This window comes from Scomber japonicus, chromosome 12 (assembly GCF_027409825.1).
Source record: "Scomber japonicus isolate fScoJap1 chromosome 12, fScoJap1.pri, whole genome shotgun sequence".
NCBI lineage: Eukaryota > Metazoa > Chordata > Actinopteri > Scombriformes > Scombridae > Scomber > Scomber japonicus.
Window position 1 is genome coordinate 24,722,682 of NC_070589.1, and position 22,141 is coordinate 24,744,822.

The following is a 22,141-nucleotide window of genomic DNA, read 5'->3' on the forward strand; positions in this document are numbered from 1 at the left end:
TCCCCCACCTTTCCCATTTTTGACTTTTTCGACACTACTGGCCCTGTCATTTTTTTCAATTTTTGCCTGCTTTGGAAAAGCAGACTCAGTTAGTGACTTGCTGGCGAACGTAGTGGAACATTTACATGATTGTTAGACAGATAATCACACTTTGTTCTTTCCACTCTATTATTTTGCACCTTATGATTTTTATTCAACATTCCCAACATTTTTTTGCACCTTTTTAACTACTACATACTTTGTGCTAGAAAAAACAATGAAATGTCAAAGTGTGCGGCTTTGACATTCAGCAGATGTGTGCTTTTACTTTCTAGTGTATTCCAGCGATTTTATATACATTTTTAAACATCTAAAAATTTTAATGGCAGTCTGAGAGAGTTGGATCCAATTCAGTTGTAACCTTTTGTCACTTTAAAACTCAACTGCTCTTACATACCATATCCTACAGACCCAATTCAAACTGTAAACCATTCGCAAAACTTTGAATTTTCAAAGTTGTATACTGTGTTGTAGCAATTTAAGTCCAAATGAGGGTTTTTACAGCAGTTTGCAGATCTCTGTGTGAAATCCTAAGGTAAAGAGGAGAGCAGAGAATCTTTTAGACCAGAAAAATAATGTAAACATGTCTCACTCCCACAGTTTTACCTCCTTAAAATGTTACCACAAGCCTCCTCTCTCTCCAAATACAAACACATCTCCCATAGGAGTTGTAGTTTTTGAGAAGTAAACCTTAATTGATATGCTTAGTGCTGTCATTGCAGATTTATATATATATATTCCTTCAAACACTATGCACACATAATATACAAGTTCTGCTGCCACTAAAAATGTACAAATCTCTGAGGTAGAACTTTTTAAAAAAAAATTTTCCTCAACAAAATGTAGAATTCTGCTCCATATTTCAGGATAATCTACATGCATTTTCTCCAGGAAATGCAAATATCCTGGAGATATATTATTATGAATAGAATGTGTTGAATCAAATTACTTGAAACACATTGCCTTTCACTAAACTCAACTCAACCTGCCACTGGAGTACACTTTTCTTATAAATACTGAAGCTAACCTTGGCTTTTACAAATATGACACTGTAGAAACAGGCCAGCTATACACAAGGAACAGTTCTGTACACTGAAGTCCATTTTTGACTTTCTAATGCACAGACATATCATACAGTCATTCAGGTTTCTGTCTCGTGTTAGCATTGTAAAAGTAGCATGAACGTGTGTGTGTGCATTACAGTACAAACATCGATTAACAGGGAGAGAGCTTTATCCTCATCAAACATAAGTAGGTCTTAGGAAGCTACACAGTCATTACATGTCTATCAGGGGCCATTTTGGTGCAGACAAACACTTAATATGGAAAATATGTCTGCTAACCCAATTAATGAATGAGAAAATGCACAGAAACCATAAAAATGCCACACAACAGAAATGTTTATTGATGTGTGAAGTCTGGAGATGCTTTTGAGGAATATACAAGAAGTGGGCAACAGCACGAATAATAAAAAAAAATGTAAACAATCCCTTTTTATAACCCTTAGATATGTTCTAACTGTGGTATCAGAGTACTTTTAATTGGCATGTTGTAATAGTGGGGTTCTCACATTTACAGAATGACCATTAAGATATGTCACAAACACACAAATCTCAGATCTCAGCATTTCAAAGGGGGGGGGGGGACACACTGAGAAAAAAAAATCACTGCATGGTCCCTTTTTTTCATCTTAGTAGCGTTTAATTAAAAGGATTGTGCTGTGTTAGAAATTAAGAAACAGCCATGACTATTCTGTTTTTAAAGGTGCAAAGGTAACACACACACCTCGAGGTAGACAAATAAAAAAAAAACAGTCTACAACCGGCTACAAGCTGTATCATTAGGAGTTGTACTGTTATGTAAATTTTCTTGAATAAGTGCGGGATGCTGAAAACAATAGTGTCAATCATTTCTAAGCATTAATATTCTCAAGTCAAAGCTTTTAGATTTGGATTCAACATCTCATCATATCAAACACATGCACTGACAATCTGATTGCATATTGTTCCAGTAACATTTTCAACAGGTTGCAGCCATGAATACTGAATAAATTAACTCTGACTGTACAAATGAACACCTATACACTGATCAACTCATTAAACATACAGCATTTAAGAGTATATCTGATTTTAATATACCTATATAAGCATTCTTTAGACTCTACCCACAAACAATAACAGCAAAATTTACAGATTCACAGAGACGAGAAAAATAATAGAAGATTTACAAACGACAGGAGGCTTTCATACATTATTGAACATTGAAGAGTTATTTTTCATTACACTGAGGATCCACCTCAAAGAAACAAAAATTTAAAAGGCTCTTTAAATTTGGGTTGACTCTTCTGCAACAATTACTGTAACTGTTGGGGTTTTGATTTGCTTTTTTTCTCCTTATCCTAATATGTTGCACATATTTTTTTTGCACAACAGCCACCCATCTGTGCTTCAGATCTGGAAGGGTTTGTCGAGGTTTTTAACTTGCACACAGAAGGTTTTAGTAGTGGAGCGGCAGATGGGTAGAGTCGGCACTCTGGAGACTGAAGGCTAACACAGCCCTCCTTCATAATCATCCTCTTCCTCGGCAGCAGCCGGTGCCCCGCTAGCGCCACCCTGTGGAGCAGCTGCGGCCTTCTTCTTCTTTCCTCCTCCTCCAGGTACCCTCAGGGAGATGGCCAGTTTGGCGTACTGTGAGGCAGCAGAGGATAAAATGTGTTGTCATTCCCAGACCTTAAAACATTTGCTGCCAGAAATTCAATTCAGACTCAAAATGTGATGACTGCTGTGGGGTTGTCGCTTCTGTTGCCAAAACTATCGATCAAATCAGATCAAAGCACGCCCACAGCTCTGATGAAGCAGGTTAGCTGAGCATTTAACTATTAAATTCTTAATAATGAATGACAACGAAGGATGTTTCTTTTTCCAAACATTAAGATTGTTGCATATTTAGTCAAGAATAATTAATGTCCTCCTCCACTTAAAATTCAGTTTTGATGATGTGTGTGCAGAATTTGACACTAGAAGGCTGTTTACACATTCATACGCTGAAAGAGGAACGTTTCTCTGTGATCACTTTAAATCTGTGATCAAGACATGAACCTACAAGCAGGATTTGTGACATCACAATTAGTCTGGAGCCAAATATGGTCCAGTATGGAAACCTCCAGTCCACATACAACGAGAACATACTTTAAGAGCTGGAGATAAGATGTCTCCTACTTCACTGTAATCGTTTTAAATGAAAATAGACTGAGGGAGAAGTATGTGATATCATTTTAAGAATTTGATTGAGTTAATTTAACTTTTTTTGTGTGTGTCTTAACTATTTCAGACACACTGTATTTTTCAAGATCTTTAAAGTTATAGAGAAATGCTATTCTGGTACTTTAAGGTTCTCTCATAATAGATAGATGCATAAGATGATTAACAAATGAATGATTGGTCATTTGCCTTGGTTTAGTGTTAATTCTGCACTCCATAGAAATACAAAGTTCCTTAAAACAGGAAAAAGAAACAGCCACAGCTTGCTCAAAGAAGTTCAGTTCAAGAGATCATAAATGAAAACAGGAGATAATTCTATTATATAGTAGTATTGAATACTACTACTTAAGTACTATTATATTTCAGTGTGTCATATATGTTATTATCAGACTGAATTCAAACAGTCTGACACACTGTTGATATGAGACACTTAACACATTTAAAACATCACTGATTTGTGATTGTGTGTGACCAGTACTCACATCATTGTCCATGTATTTCAGTAAAGGTGAGTTGCACACGCGATACACCTGGTCCTCGTCCTGCTCGTCATAGCCCTGCAGTAGTGTCTCCATGGCAACGCAATCTTCGCTTCCACTGTAGCCGGGTAGACTGGTGGAAGATCAAGCGGCACGTCATGTAATGATGTTCGGTTTAAGTGGCAGCGGTGTTACACTATGAACACGGGCAACTTTTGGCAGTGAGGCAGAAATAAAGAAGACTACAAATTTTAAAAAATGACTAATTGACTAATGACTAATTCCAGTTCTCGTACCTGTAACCTTCTCTGACACATTTGTCAGCTGCTACGAAGTCCCCTCTGTGGAGATGAATCAACACTTGAGCGGTTGTTTTCTAAAAAGAAAAAAAAGCACAGAGCAAAATATAAAATTTGTATGAAATTTATAAACAATAAAATATCCTCTTCTCTTCCTGTGGCTAACACTCAGTCTCTCTGTTCAGTACTACAATCTGCTGCTTCAGGTGAACTTGGGCTGAATTTAAATGGTAAATCTGTCTGGCTTTCTTTTTTTTTTCTACAATTACTAATGACAAACTTGAGGATTTTCATTTACAAGTGTATCCTGCATGCCACAGTATATTCAATATTGTACAGAATCTATTAAAAACACATAGAGGAGCCCCACTGTTGCAGCTGTTCATGTTTTATTTCATTACAACTTATATAACCTGCCGCTAGAAATTCAATTCTAACTGTCTGAGGAAACAGACTGACTTTTGTTTAAGGTGTAGAGATAGTATTATTGACATAAAAACAAGTGAACCCACCTTGAAGCACATAGGAAAGTTCTCGATCTCTTTGTACATGTTCTTCTCTTTCTGCAGAGCGACTGCTGCTTCATCCAGCCTGGTTAGAGAGAGAGAGAGAGTGAGAGAGCGACAGGAACCGAGTAAGAACGGATGAGGAGCAGCTGTTCTAGTTTAACACGGTGACATTTTGTAGATCAGATTGAAGGTGCAGCTTGATCAACATGTAGAAACACTTTTATGATTTTTGAGTCAGGCTGTCACAGACGGTAAATGCAAATATCTGAATTTATTACTGCTGAACTGAAACGCAAACCCTTTTAAAGTGGTAATCACATTCACAAGCTCAAACACCTTTAGTTAATGTGTGTATAATGTGACATTTGTAACAACTCTTTAAACTTGCAGATCAGCTTTCTACAACAGTATTAACCTAAAACAGTAAACAGATGCTATAACTGATCTGGATTTTGTCAAAAACTGACAGCTACATTGTACTAGTTTCATATTCATCTGTGTTTTTTTAAATACCTTTTTAATCTGACCAGAAGTCTAGAGGCTTTGCCCAGCAGCTCAACTGCCTGACGCAGACGGTCTTCGTTCTACAGGCAGAAAATGTATTATGTATTATAGTACGGATGTATTAACTAAATGAAACAACATTAAATGATATTGCTGGAGGCTCATTCTTACCTCAAAGACACCGGCTGCCTTCTGATACAAGTCCACAGCTTTCTCCAGGTTTATTGGCTCTATCAGTCTGATGAAAACAATACGTTTTAGACTTGAGAGAAAGTCTGCTCAGTGGCAGTGTTTTAATTAGGACTAAAAGAGGCAGATAATTAAATTGGAAAAACACACGTATAAATGAGTAGTCTGTACAACAACTCTTGGATTATTCTCAGAAATGAAAATGCTGATTCATGCTGATCCTGACAAAGTGTGTTATCCATTCCTTTCATAATAAATCTACCAAATATCTGCCATAATGAACAGTTGGTTGTTTTAAATTTTAAAATTTGAGTTAAACCTAGCAGCATTCTCCTACAGTGTAGAAAATATGGTGATATTCTTACTTTCCAGCCCTGTCCAGAGCCATTGCTGCAGTGTCTGGAGTCCCATTCTCCATGTACATCATGCAGGCTTTCTCTATGTACTGGATGGCTTCTGGCATCTTCTTTTGCTCCTGTTTCATTGCAAACACAGCAAAATTATAATTCTGCTGCAGACACTTTACCCTACCTCTACCTGTTAATGAGTGCAATGTTAACGCTCACCTTCATCATCATACCTGCCTGTTCAATAGCCCTGAGAAAGAGGAAGAGGAAGAAGAAGAAGTTAGTTAGTTTAGTGTAAAAAATAAATGTGGCCCTGATGTTTAATACTGAGCAAACACAGAAGATACTTACTTCGCAGCATGGAAAAGCCTGCAGGATAAGTCAAGGAAATTACAAAATAGTTTCAAACACAATATGTCATGTCATACAGCTGTGGAAGGGTTATAGTGAGGATACGTCTTGTTTTCTGTGTGATATTCAGCTTCCTTCAGGTAGGCATCCTTTGCTTGATCATACTGCTTTGCGTTCTTGAAGCACACAGCTGAAAGAAGGACACAGAAATTTAAATTAGTTTTTAAAAAGTGATCTGTGTCAAAGCATTAGTATAGAGTTTCTAAAGTCCTGAAATGGGTACACCATGCAACACAGGTACCAGAACCAGGGATGTTGTGGTGGTTATGTGGCATGTGCAGGGCATTCCCAGGTGATACTTGTTTCATTTTTTTTGTCTGTTTTGTGAGAGCAAGTTACTGTATTGTGTGCTCAAGATGATTTATGTCTCCAACATACAGCCCACCAACTTCAGACACATACAGCCACCATATAATGGAGACAACTCAGACAACCAAAGTTTACTCTCACTTCCAGCATCATAGAAATAAATCATTGCTGCACATAAAGGAAGAAAGAAAGAAATGCCGGGCATCCAGATGAAAATCCATTTATTAACAATTCATTACCATTTATGACTAACGACTCTAATCATTTTATATTAAATATGATTGCAGACCTGATGAATCAGACCATGTGAGAGACTGTCTCTTCATCAATAACTTGCAACGGTGAATGCAGTCTCAGCATTTTGCAACACTAGACCGGTCCTACCTACAGAGGTGTTACTGCATCTTACTGAAACATTTAATGTGCTATTTTGTCTTTTAGTCTCGGAGCTTCACCCCAAACAAGACTCCAGCTATTCTTTAATAAGTCTTGGGTGTTGTAAATAGTACATAAATGCTTACAATCACTCTCCGCTCAAAAATATGTTATTCTTCCTGATCTTTCGGTTGGATGTTTGAGCTTCACTGTGCAGCAAAATGTATGTGCAGAGTTTGACACTAGAAGTCTGTTTTCACATTCATTTCCTGAAAGAGAAATATTTCTCTGTGTTCATTGAAAATCTGGGCGTACAAACATAATTTGTGACACTGCAACTAGTCAATTTACAAAAGTGTGATGTTAAAACTTGAAGCCTGCAGTGCTCTGAATATTTGCATATTCATAGATTATCTTATTTTTCAATGAGGGAGAAGCCCTACAAAGCTATTATTCAAGTATTGTATATACATATTGAAACATGTCTGGAGGGGATCTTCAATAGTAACAGTCACTGATAAGTCATCAGGCCTGTAGTTATAAATGATAAGACATAAATAAATATACTAAATGTTTCACTGTGCTCACCCTAATCGTGATTTTAAGGGATGGGGGTTTGAGCATGATTTGTGACACTGCAGCTAGTTTGGAGCCAATCCTTATCATCCATAGCGCACACACACTAAGAACTGACTTTACAATGAAGCAGGAGACAGCTAGTAACCAGCAGTTACATTTCTAAAATGAAAAGCATCTGCATATCTGATCTTTAATAGTCACAATCACTGATAAGTCATCAGGCCTGTAATTATAACTGATGACAAGTCATTAATAAAGGATTGAATGTTTCACACCTGTTTGACACCTTTAGAGGCTGTGTATACATATATAGGAGGGCTGCTGCACCATGATACAGAGGAAAATAATAGTATTGATCATAGATTACCTGCTTTGGCGTATTCTGATGCAGCGCTGTCAAAATCTGGCTTCCACTTTGTCAGACTTGTCTTCAAGCTAGAAAAAAACATGATGATGATGATGAACATCTGAAAACAGCACAGTCTGATACACGACAGTTACAGATCAAGACAACATTTATTAGGCAGATCTTATTAAATCTACCTACAATACAATGATAAGACAGACCTAATTAGCATTTATCTGTCAGTATGTCGCATAATGTGTCAGTGGCCTTAAAGCTAACGTAGCTAACATCAATAGTAAAGAAACAGTGCTGCGGAAAACAGACGAGATTTATGTCGTAACTCACCATTTTTCAGCTTTAGCTATGTGCTCGTGAGCTTCGTTTATTTTCTGAGCAGCCATGCTGTCGTTTAAATCGGTGCAGTATTAAGAATAGCTTATGGATGAAGTGTCTTTCCTGATGCTGTTTCTGTCGATGTTTGGATTAGCAGGAACTCCTCCTCCGTACCGTCACCCTGTGTCGCAGACTACGGGAGCCGCAGAGGACAAAACTCACAGGCGACTCGAAAGGTGCAAAGCAAAATTAGTAGCCTACTGTACATTTTTGTCTTCTTTGGCAAAACCAGTACAATAAAAATGTTGTGTTTTTATTATTCATTTGTTTATCTTTGCCACCATATGGGCAATCTGCAGTTGCAAGTGCTGTACATACACTCACCAGCCTCTTTATTAGGTAACACCTGTGCAATATAATTCAATCCAATCCAATGCAACAGAAGAGAAGAGAAGAGAAGAGAAGAGAAGAGAAGAGAAGAGAAGAGAAGACCATGGACTGTATAAAAGAAATGGGAGAGGACACGAGAATGGAATAGAATAGAACAGCAAGTCTTTATTGTCATTGTACAAGAATATACAACAAGAATTGGTGTGCTACATCTGAACCCAGTCATCAGTAGTCAATAACAACAACAAGAAACAATACAAAACAAACCAATAGGACAGACAACATAAAAAATCAAACAAGGGGGAATACATAATGTTTTTAAAAATTGTGTAAAAACTAGACAATGGTGTAAAAAAATAAAATAAAATAAAATAAAATGAGCATTACGCTTATATAGGCTGATATTGCACTTAAGACTGAAGGTTTGTCTGCCTGATGGCCCACGGGTAAAAGCTGTTTTTGAAACTATTTGTTTGTGCTCACAAACTCTCCAGAAGGCAGGAGAGAGAACAGTTTGTGAGCACAATACAACAGCCCTGCTATAAAGTCTACATCAACGAAGTTTATACATTTTAAATTTTTGTTGACAAATTTCAGGAAAGACAATGATTCTGCTTTATTACTGAGACTGTAGTGGTGGTGTAATGAGGTATTGACTGATGTTCCTAACATAATAGGAACAATATTAGGAACACTAGTCAATAGAATTCACCCTAGTACACCACCTACAACCTCAGTAATATACATAAAGTAGAATTATCACCTTTTTGACAATGTCGGGAAAAACTGATAATGTATACATTTTTTAAAAAGTAGAATTTATGGAAGAGCTGTTGTATTGGATTGAATTAGATTACACAGGTGTACCTAATGAAGGAGCTGGTGGGCTGACTGCAGGGATATATTGTACTTTCTACTCCACTATAATTATTTGACAGCTCTACTTATTTTTCAGATGAAGATTTGACACAATGGATACACACTTAACATAACAACATATTGTTAAAGATGAAACCAGCAGTCTACAACCTTTTTGGCATTTAACCTCTTACAAAAAACAATGTGTAGTCAGGGTCACATTTCAGATGTCTATGAGTTGTTCCATCAAACAGTGATTTTTCCCTCTTAATTTCATGAATGGTTTAATTTCAGTAAAAGTTAAAATGATGCAATATTTCACCAAAAATCAAAGATTGGAGGAAAAAGTCAAAAAACTGAGAGCAGATTTCTGTATCTCCTCTGTGTGCCAGACATCTTATGCTCACTGCACAAGCAAAAGACCTACTCTGGTGAATGTGCAAAACTTTCTTATGAGCCCACAGAACTTTCGGGTGAGCATGCAAGTTTTTCCCCCAACATTTTTTCCCCCAGCTTATTTCCTCCTAGCATGGCTCATAGGCTCCTGAATATTCTGGTCAATAAATATTAAAGCATTAAAGGTTATTGAAGTATTTCTATGATTTTGTCCACACTCCGGAGCAGCAGGGGGCAGTATGTCTCTCACAGGCTGGTTGCCAACTGCAGTTAAAAAAGCAGCAGAAGAAGAAGAGTTGGGCTGACCGGTCTCTAATGGCTGAACAACAACAACTTTCCCAAACTTACACAGAGACAAAAGAAAGTTGGAAATAGCAAGTCGTGTCAGTCGTATATCAGTTTATACCAGTTCGTTTATTCTTCTTTCTTAATCCCAAATGTGGAATTACTGATGGATCCGAGGTATGACATCCCGCGGAGGGCCGCCGGCGGCAGCGGGGGCTCCGCCAACTCTTCCCCCGCTATGGGAGCTCAGTCCCGCCGCAGGAAGATGCCACCAAGACCCGCTGATTTTAAACTTCAAATTATCATCATTGGCTCCCGTGGTGTGGGTAAAACCAGCCTCATGGAGAGATATACCGACGACACTTTCTGCGAAGCTTGCAAGTCGACCGTAGGTGAGGACAAGACGTATTTGTGTGTTTGCTTTTCACTGACAGTACACAGTGGCAGGGCTTCGTCTATTTGTTGGAGGAAAGGCTTTTTAATGACAGTACACAGTGGCAGGGCTTCGTCTATTTGTTGGAGGAAAGGCTTTTTATGGCATTACACAGTGACAGGGCTTCGTCTATTTGCTGGAGGAAAGCTACTTCTCTGTTATCCCACTAAGGACTGAATGTTGTAAAGCTTTACTTTTTTTACAGCCTGTGTGGAAAACATTATCTCATATTTTACAGGTCAATGGGGCTGAATAGAGGTTACACTACTTGCTGTAGCTAACTTAAGCTAACAATAACACTCCTCTAGGTGTACTTATAAAACTCTCTGAGCCATTAGATTATGTTGTTGTGACCCTCCTCACACATGTTTAGTACTTGTTAAAGTGTTTTTGAGGTGGCTGGTGTATATTTAATCCTGCTAACAACCCAGCACAGTAAAAAGAAGAGTGTCTGTAACTTCTTGCCTGTGTAACATGGATCTGTAGCAGTGCAGTAATTATATTACTACTGATGAGCCTGTTTAGTTTATTTTAAGTGTCAGTATTAGTCATATCCCATCCTGTACACTATTTCTGAGGAGGCATTTTTTCCACATTTCTATACACAGCTACCACTGTAAATATGTCTATATAAAGAACACAAGTACAGCTGCAACAGTTGACAACCATCAAACTAATCACTAACTATTTTGATTGTCAATTAATCGAATTATTTATTATAAAGAAATGTCCAAATTATCTGTTTCCAGGTTCTCAATTGTGAATATTTTCCTTCCTTCCTTCCAGTTTCTTCATTCTTGTATGTCAGTAAACTGGATATCTTTGGATTGTGACCAAAACAAGACATATGAGGTAGTCATCCCAGGCTTTGAGAAACAGTGATTGTCACTTTCTTTCACCATTTTTGGACATTTTTTGACCAAACAACTGATTGGTAAAGTGAGAAAATAATCAGCAGATGAATTAATATTGGAAAATAATTGTTAATTGCAGCATAAACTGTAATTTATTGACATGAATAGTGCCATGTGACAGATTGTTTTGCCGTGGTTATGGATCCTGCCTGCTAAAAATATACAGGACATGTTTGTATGTTGATATGAGTAAACGGCTCTCATCCCAAAATAGTCACACACACACACAGGCAGCTGCTATGGCAGAGCTCCATTTTGTGTCCTGTCATTCTTGTTACACAGCTTCCAGGTAGTATTAACTTTCCATCGTTAGTGTTGCAATCTTCTGATGACGGAGAACATAATAACGATAATGTTATTTACTAACACAACAGTTTCTTTGATATCATAGACTGACACAAGTATTCAGTGTTTCGCAGCTATAAAACCAAATAAACCAAATGTGGAACTCAAATAACAGTATCATAGGGCTGGAATAAAACATTAATCTGTTGATTATTTTCTTGATAAAAAGATTAGTTGTTTGGTTTATAAAATGTCAGAAAAATGGTGAAAAATGACAATTACTGTTTCCCAAAGTCCAAGATAACTCCCTCAAAAGTCTTGTTTTGTCCTGACCAACAGCCCACTACCCAAAGATATTCAGTTTACTGTCATAAAAGAGGGAAAAAAAGCAGAAAATATTCCCAATGGAGAAGCTGGAATTTGAGAATGTGGAATAGTTTTTCTTAAAGAATGACTCCAAACGAATAATTCATCATCAAAATAGATGGTGATTAATTTAATAATTGGCAACTAAAAGATGAATTGTTGCAGCTCTAATATTTACAACAATATTCAATTCATAACCTTCAAAGAGAAGATTTTCTCTGCAGCTTGGGGCCAAAACCCACCAGATCTATGGCTACATAAAGCAAAAACAAACAGGAAATGCTGCTACATGCCCACATGTTTATTCCGATTCCCCCTCACAGGAGTTGACTTCAAAATCAAGACGGTTGAGCTGAGAGGGAGGAAGATTCGACTACAGATATGGTGAGTAGACCGGACAGAAGTCTTTGGATGCCATTACTCCTCTGCACGGTGCATTTCCTCTGTGTCTTTCCATCTGTCCTGTCGCCCTAACAAAGAAAAAACAACATCTGGTGGCTTTCTTGGATGCATCTCAACTTTTGTGTAGTAGATAAAAACAGGTGCAGATAGGATTTTCTTACATGTGTTAAGGATGATTACATACAGTACAATGATTACACTGTTGTATGTTTTTGCAAAGTCAAAACATGTTTCATCCACAATTAACAATTTCTTTGTATTTTGTGCAAATTCTCCAATACAAGCACAGATGTTTCTTCAGTTTCTTGTATTGGTCAAATTAAATGAAATAAAAAGAAAATGTCTAATTGATTTGGGCTTTGACTTTGGTTACTGGCATCACAGCTAACCAATTTTTTTTTTTTTTTTGGTTGAGTGTGATGGGATTTTTTTTAACATCCACTAATGACATGCCATTAAATGTTTTTAGTCTTAATCAAACCCGAGAGCATGAGAGCAATATTTAACCCCTACCTCTGGAGAAATAAATGCACAAACTCATCTTACTCACCATATTGTTGCCTAAAGATTTCAACAGTTGATTTAAAAGTTTAGTTTTGGTCACATTAGGCTCTATTGTTGTTAACTTTAGTATTCCCCTGGCCTCATAATTAGTGAAAATATACATGTTAATTAAAAATGTAATAGTGATACACAGCTGATGGTAAAGTGACTGCATTGATTGTGTGTGAGAGCTCTGGGCTTAAACGTGGGAATCCATCGCTTGTTTCACTTACGCATCTGTCCTGTTAACTAACACCCCCCCCTCCCCCCACCCAACGTCCCACCACCACATCCCATCTCCCCTTTACCACATCCCATTTTGTCCACTCCCACCCCCCCACCACCACCCTCTCACCCCCTCTTCGAACTGTCCGATCAGGATGGCCGCTCTCAGTGTGGCGTGTCTTGTCATGTTGAAGTGCACACATCAAGCTCCGTCATTGCTGCACCCTAACCCCCGCCATTGTGATGCTATATCTGTCCACTCTTCTGCTTCATAAGCCTGACTGTGACTCACAGGGAGACAGGGAGACACTAGCTGGCTGAAGGTACAGTAACACCGCACTGTGAGTGTGAGCTTTAAACTGCTTGTCATGCTGCTAACCCAGACTCAGATGATCAGATGAATCGTAGCGTAACAAAACTTCAAATGAATCCACAGACACACTAGAAAATAGATTTACACTCATAAGAGTTAACTTCCAAAATGCAGTCTAATTTATTTTGGGGAATATTGTGGATCTCATTTTAAACAGTCTTTTTAACTTAACTTTTAACATTGCTTTAAAAAGACTCGAGCTAACTAGAGCTGCAACTAGCATTTGTTTTCATAATGAATTAATCTGCTAATCATTTTCTTTATTAATTGCTTTGTCTATTAATGTCAGAAAATGGTGAAGAATGCCCATTATGATTTCAAAAAGCTTGTGTTCACGTCTTCAGATGTCTGATTTTATCTGGTCAACAGTCCAAAATCTTTATTACATTAGTATGTTCAGTTTACTCTCAAATATGACTCAGAAAGGCTTCAAATCCTCACATTGGAGAAGCTGCAACCAGCAAATTTTTAGCGATTGTTTTCTTAAAAAAGGACTAAATATATCATTATTTGATTATCAAAATAGTTGCAGATTAATTTTCTGTTGATCAGCTAATTGATTAATTGATTAATTGATTAATTGTTGCAGCTCTAGAGCTAACAACTTTGAGATCTTATTTTTCTTCAAATTGTAGATGCTTCATTTTGGAACCAAACTCTTCAGATGTTGGAGTTTTTAGCTAGATACCTCCTGATGATGATGATGATGATGATGATGATGATGATGATGATGATGATACCAGATTTCACACATATGATTCAGTTTTTTAAAGTGAATAGTGTATATACTAATTAAAGAAAACAGAACATTGTCAAGCTAAATTAACACCAGTATTGATTAATGACATTAAATTTATGAATGAGTTGCAGAACTGATTCTTCTGTTTGTTCTTAAACTGTTTCTTTTTTTAATCATGAGACCATTAGTCAAAGACGTCTCTAATGAATGAAAAATGTCTTTGATCAAATCAGTCAATCAGCTGTTTGGTATTCCAAAAATGTTGGTGACGCTCTTGGGACTGTGCTGACTTTTAATCATATTAGCTCTAATTCATTTTTTCCAGGGACACAGCCGGCCAGGAGAGGTTCAACAGCATCACATCAGCCTACTACAGAGGTGCCAAGGGAATTGTGTTAGTGTATGATATCACGAAGCAGGAGACCTTTGAAGACCTTCCCAAATGGATGAAAATGATAGACAAGGTAAACAAACTCTCAAACATGTCAGATATTATGTTTAATCAAGCTTTTCCTCTTGTAAAATGACAAAAATCATTTGGCGGATTCAGGCAGAAATTCTGCCAAACATCCAATAAAATTCATCTTGCAGTTCTGCCTTTTGTCTTCACACTCGCTGGCTTTGTCAGCAGTTACATGAGCTAGAGGTGTTTTGTAAGGCGCCAACTCTGTTTCAGTCAGCAGAACTTACATTCCCAATAGGTTCAAATTCATTATCTGATTCCTCATTTTTATGTTCAAATTATTATTCAGCACTCATGGCATGTTCCACTCTCACATGGTTCATGTAGAAACAGATCAAACAGTAAAGAAGTCATTTTACTGTAACTTTACTGTAAATTCACCAGACTTTAACTTTTAAGTTTTGAGTTGTAACATTTCCAAACTATATGAAATAAAATTGAATTTAAACTTACTGTGTAGAAAAATATCTACGACCTACACATGTCAGTGTGACATTTTTACTCATGAAATTCCCCCTTCAGCTGCTCTACTGTAGAGCCAGTTTTCATAGAGACTGTACACTAAACAAATGACATTACAGTAATCCAGTTTGACTCATATGAAATGGGATGTTGATGATTTCCTGACCTGTCTCCTCTCTGCTTTCTGTTTTGTGTCAGTACGCCTCAGAGGAAGCAGAGCTTCTCCTGGTCGGGAACAAGCTTGACTGTGAGACTGATCGCATCATCTCCAGACAGCAGGGAGAGAGGGTGAGTTCAACACGCGACTGTTTGACCCACATTCTTAAACCCGTTTCCACACATTCATTGCAACCCTGAAATTTTCCTAACATTACCTGGAGGAGCTGTACGTGTGGACGCAAATGTCCAAATCGGTCGGATCGCACATTAAACAGACTTTACCCTGCCAGCTCCCTAATACAAAGTCTGTGTAATGTCTGATTGAGCCCATGTGTGAATACAACAGAGAATTCACACCTGCTCGCTGCTGTAAATGCAACAAAATCTGGCGGTGAGGGAGAAATACGAGCAATTTATCAAACAACTGTTGGAACAAGCAGAACATGAGCTCAAGTACGACATCTCAATCATCTCCCCTCTCATCTCACAGCTGCTATTTTACATGTGCGTCCAGTGCTGGATAAACGCAGCCAGTTACGCTACATTGTTTTAACTGGGCCTGAACGCTCCGCTGTGCAGCTAGCACTGATGGGAGAGAGGACATCCTGTAATTTAAAATAAAAGCTGTTTCATGTCTGAAAAGCTTTAAAACGCTGAATTACAACCATAGTGAACTTTTTCCATCATGTCCTGCCTTCTGCACCTCTCATCCACACCTAAGTTTTTTCAGTAAGTGAGAACTCAACTCCTGTTGTGTGCTACATGTATGAAAGGGCATCTCCTGAAAATGTCTGAATTTGATTCTCAGGATATTGTCTGGAGGTCATGTATGAAAATGGCTTTAGTTTCTGTAAATTGCACATATCTCAAAGAACAAACAATAGAACAATAGGCACTTATTTGTGTTGATAAGTAAACAAATAAAGGAGTTTACGACAAGAACATCTTACAAGTTCAGTTGCAAACTATAGCATTGAATTAATAACAAAAGTCCTTTTTATAATTTTGAATTCATCACAGAAAAACACATAAGAGTAAAAACTTTATTGTCTTTGATATCATTGTGTAAATGAATCTTCCTCTGTAGGGTTGTATGATTAAGTTGCTTATTTAAACATTCTTCTAAATCTAGAGGGAAAACTTGTGCATAGTTTCCATGTGTTGGTGGAGTTTGTGCTTCATCAGTCAGCTTTTCTTCCTGCTCCCACTGCCTGGAATAAAACAGCTGACACTCATGATACTTTTACACCTTTCTGTGTTACAGTTTGCCTCTCGAATAAGTGGCATGCGCTTCTGCGAAGCCAGTGCCAAGGATAATTTTAACGTGGATGAGATCTTCCTGAAGCTTGTTGATGACATCCTTAGCAAGGTGGGTGTATTATCATTAGTACTCAATACTGCTTTTTGGGGTTTAAAAATCTGATAATGATACATAAGGATCCTTTAAATTTGGCCATTATATTTGTTGTTGGGGACATTTTACAGTTACAGCATATCTCCAATCATCCAGCATATGAGCTCATTGCAACATATCAGCCAATAAAAGATATTTCCAGCATTTTTTCCCATAAAACCTTTTTGAAGCTGCATAGAAAATAATATGTTGACAAAAATAAGTAACTGTGATTATTTCCACTGGTGTAACAACCTAGTCTGTCTCTCTATTTTTCCAACATGTGCAAATGACACATCATATTAATTTGGTTGTTCCTCCAATTAGCAGGAAACTTTAAAGATTATTACAGTAATAATCATTTCAATCATATTCTCTCTTTGTGGCTCTCATTTTGACAAAATTATTTGTTGGAAGATTTTAAGCCTGTTTTAAAGAGTTCTCCCTTTGTTTCTTCCTCAGTAAGGAGAAAGGAACATTTATAGTGTTTTTTTCAGAGCACTTCTCTGTGGGATAAAGCAGGACTATTACAAACATGTTGTGATTCTTTTGAAATGAGGAAATGAAAAATACCACTTTACCCTGTAAGATCACATCCCCAGTCAAACAGTCCCCAATATCATGACATCCACCCATTACCCTATCGTCAACTTTCATTATGACGTTTCCACTTTTCAATGTTCAAATCAAAATCCTCCCAACATGATGTCCTTCCTGTCTATCCTGTTTCACCCAGAATATGTTACAATGTGTAAGTTAGATACTCTCAAAATGCAGTTTAATCTGAACTTTCAACGTTTGATCCCTTGGTTATGTTAAAAACTGAAGCTTTTTCTAATGCTGCACCCACTGAGTCAGTATGCACATCAGCATATCTAAACCTGAGAGTGTGTTCATGTTTTCTGACTTTATTCTCTCTTCCTTAAAACTACAGATGCCTTTGGAAATTACCAACAAGGAGCTTTCCAACAGTGTCCTGTCTCTGCAACCTGAACCGGAAGTGCCTCCGGAGTTGCCCCCTCCCCGCATGCGCTGTTGCTGAGAGTCAGAGTGGTCTCCCCCTCCCACCCCACCCTAAACACACACACGCACACACACACACACACACACACACACACACACACACACACACACACACACACACAGAAACTCAGCTCACACATGCAAAGTACCAATCTGGCCACCAGGGGTCAGCACACAGCAGCATTTTGGGAATTGTTGATTGCTGCTGTAAGATGCACAGACTCTCTCTTAACAAGCAGTATTATGACATACACCCCTGTTTCCTCTCCCGTTTTTGTAACTGTACACTCTGACATGTACTACACTAACACTTAGGCCCGGTGAATCACCCACTTCCTACCACCTGTCTGTCTTCACTTGACCCAGACTACCTCATTCCTCGGACCGTTAGGCTAGCTGTGCCCCACGCAGGTGCCTTTTTTTGAGGTAGAGAGCCCTCCGGTAGCCGTTGCACATTTACAAGGAGAGGGATTACAGAGGGCCTTAAAGCTTGTTCTTTTTTTTGTTTTCTTTAAAAAAAAAAAAAAAAAAAAAGTCATCACAAATACTGTACACAAAGTTTGATATTGTCTGAGTTGCCCCGACACTCTTTAGGTTATCTCTTTTCTGCTTTACAGAAAAGGGATAACGAATATCTCACATCTCAGCTTAGATGATGACATTCTGGGTCTTGGTACAGTAGTTTTATATTCTTACTATTAATAGGTAGCATTACCAAGTGTTAAGTGGACTTGAGGTAAACAAAAGCACATGATTTTTCTTTTTATTGATGTGATGTAAATATGGTGATACGCGGTCGGAGGCGTGTTGCTGTAATGACTGGACATGGTGCAGTTTTGTTTTTTCTTCCCTTTTTTTCGGCCAGCTGTTTGGTGGTTGTGGGATGGCGATCATATCAGTTTATATTCCTTTTTTTTGCCTTAAAGCGTTAAGTGGCTGGAACAGCTCATTTCACCTTTGTTAAAAGAAAAAAAAAATTGTAATGTTTTGCACTACAATCCATCTTACCTAGTTAAGCTGACATGCTGAACTGTAGCGAGAGGCAGCAGCAGAAGAAGAAGAAAGTACACAACTTTGTAGTTTAGCACTAATAAAGATCAATGTTGCCTCTGTAGCGGCCACTCTGATTTCTTCCACACCCTGTTGAATGGAAAGGCAAGGAGAGATGGGTAATGTAGTCTTTGAGGGATTGGGTGTTTTTCACAGGGGGCATTCTCCATGTGCAAGAGCTAGTGCACACACAAACACATGGTATTAGCCTTTTGTTTTGCTTTTCTTACTAATATTGCAAGTGTTTTTGTTGTTTTCCTTTGAATTCAGATACAGCTTAGAGATGTCTGTGTGATTCTCCCTTTTTTTCTTGGGAGGAGGGGAGAGAAAAGTGCAGGAAGGTTTGTTTCGTATTTGAATGACTCAGGAAGTTTTAATTGGCTCATATCTGCTCATTTTGTCAGGCTTTTATCGCAGACTTGATACGCCTAGAATTTCATAATGAATTAATGAAAGCAGCTTCTCTTAAAGATCCTGCTTTTGATGGGGAAGTCCAAGGTTTTTATATAGGAGATTAGCAATTTTGAATTCATGGTTTGGCAGTTTGTTACGGACCAGTACTTGCACATTTAAAAAGATACTAGGCTATGCATGTTAAGCCCTCCTGTTTTTGTTTTCATAGACCTTAATGATCATTTAATTCTTCCGTCTTTCTTGTGAAATTTATTGCAATTATAGCAATGTAGCACTGTGAGCGACATGTCTGATTTTGTTTTTACATGTTGAAGTAAAAGCCCAAGTGTGAGAGTGAGGAAGCCCATTCAAAGGACCTGATTTGAAATGACTCTAATTGACTCACTATCAGTTAATTGTGTTTTTTTTTTTTTTTTACTTTGAGGTCAAGCTTCTCTGGACTTAAAACAGCTTATTGTGTTTTGAAAAGTTTCATACCAAAATACGGCGCTAATAAAATTATCACTGACATCAATGCACATCTTGCAATAAAGATATCAGCCAGCAAAAGACCCTACATACAAATAATCTGCAGTCTTGCAATTTTATCTTATATAAAGTGTTTTGAAATGGGGAGTTGTGAAAATGAGAGAACATGACTTTTGTTTATTTCTTTTTTTAAAGAATGAAACCTTTTCATTTGTCCCCTCTGACTTTTAGCATTTGGCACTAACCCTGTGGTCTTTGTTTTAATACCCAAGCCTTATACTACTCAGTGTTTTAAATATACATTTTAAAAATGCTTTTATTTGAAATGTGTATCATTTAAAAATGGAAGACGCTACTTGGTATAAAAACCTGTTCTAAGTCTTTTGAAAAGTTTTGGCATGTTTAAAGCAGATTTGTGGTATTTATAACATGTGGCATTCTTGAACTAATGAAATGCAATTAAAGATATCTATATTTATTACCAGATTATGGTCTTGATTTTCTTTCAGTCTTTCCAAAAGTAACATGTGTGGACTCCAGGAACCCAAAATGATAATTTGCATGTCATTTCTTTCACTACAGAGGTCCAAGCCATTAAAGGGATCCTGGAGAAGTGATGTTTTTTACTTTATAGAAGGTTACAGATTTGAAATGTTTTCTTGAGGAGTGGGATTTGAGGATGTGTTTTAGTGCTATTCAACATAAGATGTTTTCAAGATTTTGCATATGGAAGGTGCATCTCTGCTCCCTGTGTGAAGGTGGTTGTATAGCCAATTGTATGTGTGTGTGTGTGTGTGTGTGTGTGTGTGTGTCATTAGGGCATGCGCACCAAAGCGTGTCAGACCTGGTCCCAGAGAAAACAAGGGGTGTGCTCGGGTGCTTGAGAGGCAGCAGCGCATGCGCCCCGCAGAAAATCACGGGCGTCGAGCCTCACACACACACTCTCTCATACACACACACACATACACACACTCTCTCATACACACACACCGCAGCGATTGCAGATCTTGTGTCAGATAGGAAGGAAGGGGTACGAGACACGGGGGCCCAGGCAGCACTCACAGCCCGCTGCCACAGAGGGATGGAGACTCGTTCTGCAGGAGGAGAAGAGGGCTGCCGTGACTCCTCCTGACTCCTCTTTCTTAACTTGAGCCTTACAAACCCTGTCTACAGATGCAACCTGTCTGTCATCCCATCCGTCCCAGTAATCCCTGTTTTATTGCAGCTTTTCCTCCTCGGGGGCTACTACAGGCAGAGGGGACTACAATGACAACCTGGTGAATGCAGACGAGATGGAGTAAAACTGACAAGCATAACGCAGGATGCGCATCTCTAGACCGACAAGGAAGAAGGTAGTGAAACCTGGCTGTTTTTCTGGTGTCGCATGTCCGAGATTTTCCGCGGTGCTGTGGATTGATCGTTTCCTTCATCGCCCTCCTGCTGCCGGTGTCGGTGTATAATGGAGAGCTCCAATGGCTCTGGCAGCGACACCAAACCGCAGAACCACCAGCTGGAGAAGAAGAGACTGAACCGAGCGCCTTCCCCGGCCAGACCTTTCCTCAAGGATGTGCACTCTCGCTCCACCAAACCACCTGCCATCGTCCCCAAATCCCCCAAACTCAACAAGCAGCAGCAGTCTGCCACGGTGCCCTTACCCCATCCAAACCGCTCCAGACGCATCATAACCGGGTTGAAAGAGAAATCAGCCACGGTCAAAAGTAACACCAAGTCTGCTGTCACGAAAAAGCCCACAAAGGTTCCCCAGCATGCAGCAGCCGAGCCCAAAGCTGCCAGCATCAAACCGGACAGCACCAGCAGTCCGATCCTCGCCAAAGGCAAGAAGGGGAGACTAGCCTCGGGTTCCCCTGGCCCTGTCAGCCATGGATCCCCGATCCGGGTACCGACCGGAGCGCCTCCCGGCCCGGTCAGCCAGACGGACAGCAGCTCAGATCTGTCGGACTGTCCATCCGAGCCGCTGTCTGACGAGCAGAGGCTTGCACCGGCCGCTAGTAGCGACGCAGAGTCCGGTACCGGCTCCAGTGACCGGGATCAGCTGGGAGCCGATAATCCGCTGCGGGCAGAAACGACCGGAGCTGCTGCTGCTGCTGCTGCTGCTGCACCTTTGCGCACAACCGAGGCTTCCTCCGCCAAGGGAAGCATGTCTCAGGCTCATCCTGCTCCGGGGACGCACGGAGAGAAACACAAGCAGGAGAAACCCTCAACAAGCGCACAATTCAAACTGCCAGGTGCCAAGGATGTAAGTGAGGAAGACCTGCTGCGGGAAATTGAAGATTTAAGATCTGAAAACGACTACCTCAAGGTAAGATCCAGAGGTTTTTTTTATCAGTAATTTACAGATGAATCAAATCCTGCAATCATAGTTATCCCATCTTTGATTTAAAAGAGATTCCCAACAATACATTTAATGCTGTTAAGGTTAAAATGAGTCCAAAAGCAGTTCTGACATCTGAACAACCAAAATGTGTCCGTGCAGGAGCGTCCTGAGTTCAGCCCCTTTAAT

The 22,141-nt window shown here is 38.9% G+C and overlaps 3 protein-coding genes across 3 annotated transcripts in view; 2 read left to right on the plus strand and 1 right to left on the minus strand.

The window, feature by feature from the left end:
• Positions 1-1,427: 1,427 nt before the first annotated feature.
• On the minus strand, positions 1,428-8,140 carry napgb (N-ethylmaleimide-sensitive factor attachment protein, gamma b). Its single transcript, XM_053330238.1, has 12 exons — positions 7,992-8,140; positions 7,668-7,735; positions 6,083-6,167; positions 5,978-5,995; positions 5,846-5,876; positions 5,645-5,754; positions 5,262-5,328; positions 5,100-5,170; positions 4,590-4,668; positions 4,075-4,154; positions 3,782-3,911; positions 1,428-2,726 (listed from the first exon to the last, which is right to left on the minus strand). Exons 1-12 carry the CDS (start codon positions 8,045-8,047, stop codon positions 2,586-2,588), a joined length of 936 nt encoding a protein of 311 aa, XP_053186213.1. The 5' UTR covers positions 8,048-8,140; the 3' UTR covers positions 1,428-2,585.
• Positions 8,141-9,930: 1,790 nt separating this feature from the next.
• Positions 9,931-20,098, plus strand: rab12 (RAB12, member RAS oncogene family). Its single transcript, XM_053330240.1, has 6 exons — positions 9,931-10,300; positions 12,230-12,290; positions 14,514-14,652; positions 15,312-15,401; positions 16,537-16,641; positions 17,600-20,098. The coding sequence occupies exons 1-6, from the start codon at positions 10,075-10,077 to the stop codon at positions 17,705-17,707; spliced, it is 729 nt and encodes a 242-aa protein (XP_053186215.1). The 5' UTR covers positions 9,931-10,074; the 3' UTR covers positions 17,708-20,098.
• Positions 20,099-21,079: 981 nt separating this feature from the next.
• The window catches only part of LOC128369231 (microtubule cross-linking factor 1), a 70,417-nt gene continuing 69,355 nt past the window's right edge, over positions 21,080-22,141 (plus strand). The window contains exons 1-2 of the mRNA XM_053330236.1: positions 21,080-21,690; positions 21,778-21,940. Coding sequence (XP_053186211.1) covers positions 21,080-21,690; positions 21,778-21,940 — 774 coding nt within the window. The remainder of the gene's footprint in view (positions 21,691-21,777; positions 21,941-22,141) is intronic.

Bases quoted from the DNA above. Each gene is read 5' to 3' on its own strand.
- napgb (XM_053330238.1), bottom strand. From the start codon at position 8,047: ATGGCTGCTCAGAAAATAAACGAAGCTCACGAGCACATAGCTAAAGCT. The intron at 5,329-5,644 runs GTAAGAATATCA...TGTTTTCATCAG, and splicing joins GCTCTGGACAGGGCTGGAAA to ACTGATAGAGCCAATAAACC. The intron at 3,912-4,074 runs GTACGAGAACTG...ATCTTCCACCAG, and splicing joins TGTGTCAGAGAAGGTTACAG to TCTACCCGGCTACAGTGGAA.
- rab12 (XM_053330240.1), top strand. From the start codon at position 10,075: ATGGATCCGAGGTATGACATCCCGCGGAGGGCCGCCGGCGGCAGCGGG. The intron at 12,291-14,513 runs GTGAGTAGACCG...CATTTTTTCCAG, and splicing joins AAGATTCGACTACAGATATG to GGACACAGCCGGCCAGGAGA. The intron at 14,653-15,311 runs GTAAACAAACTC...GTTTTGTGTCAG, and splicing joins GGATGAAAATGATAGACAAG to TACGCCTCAGAGGAAGCAGA.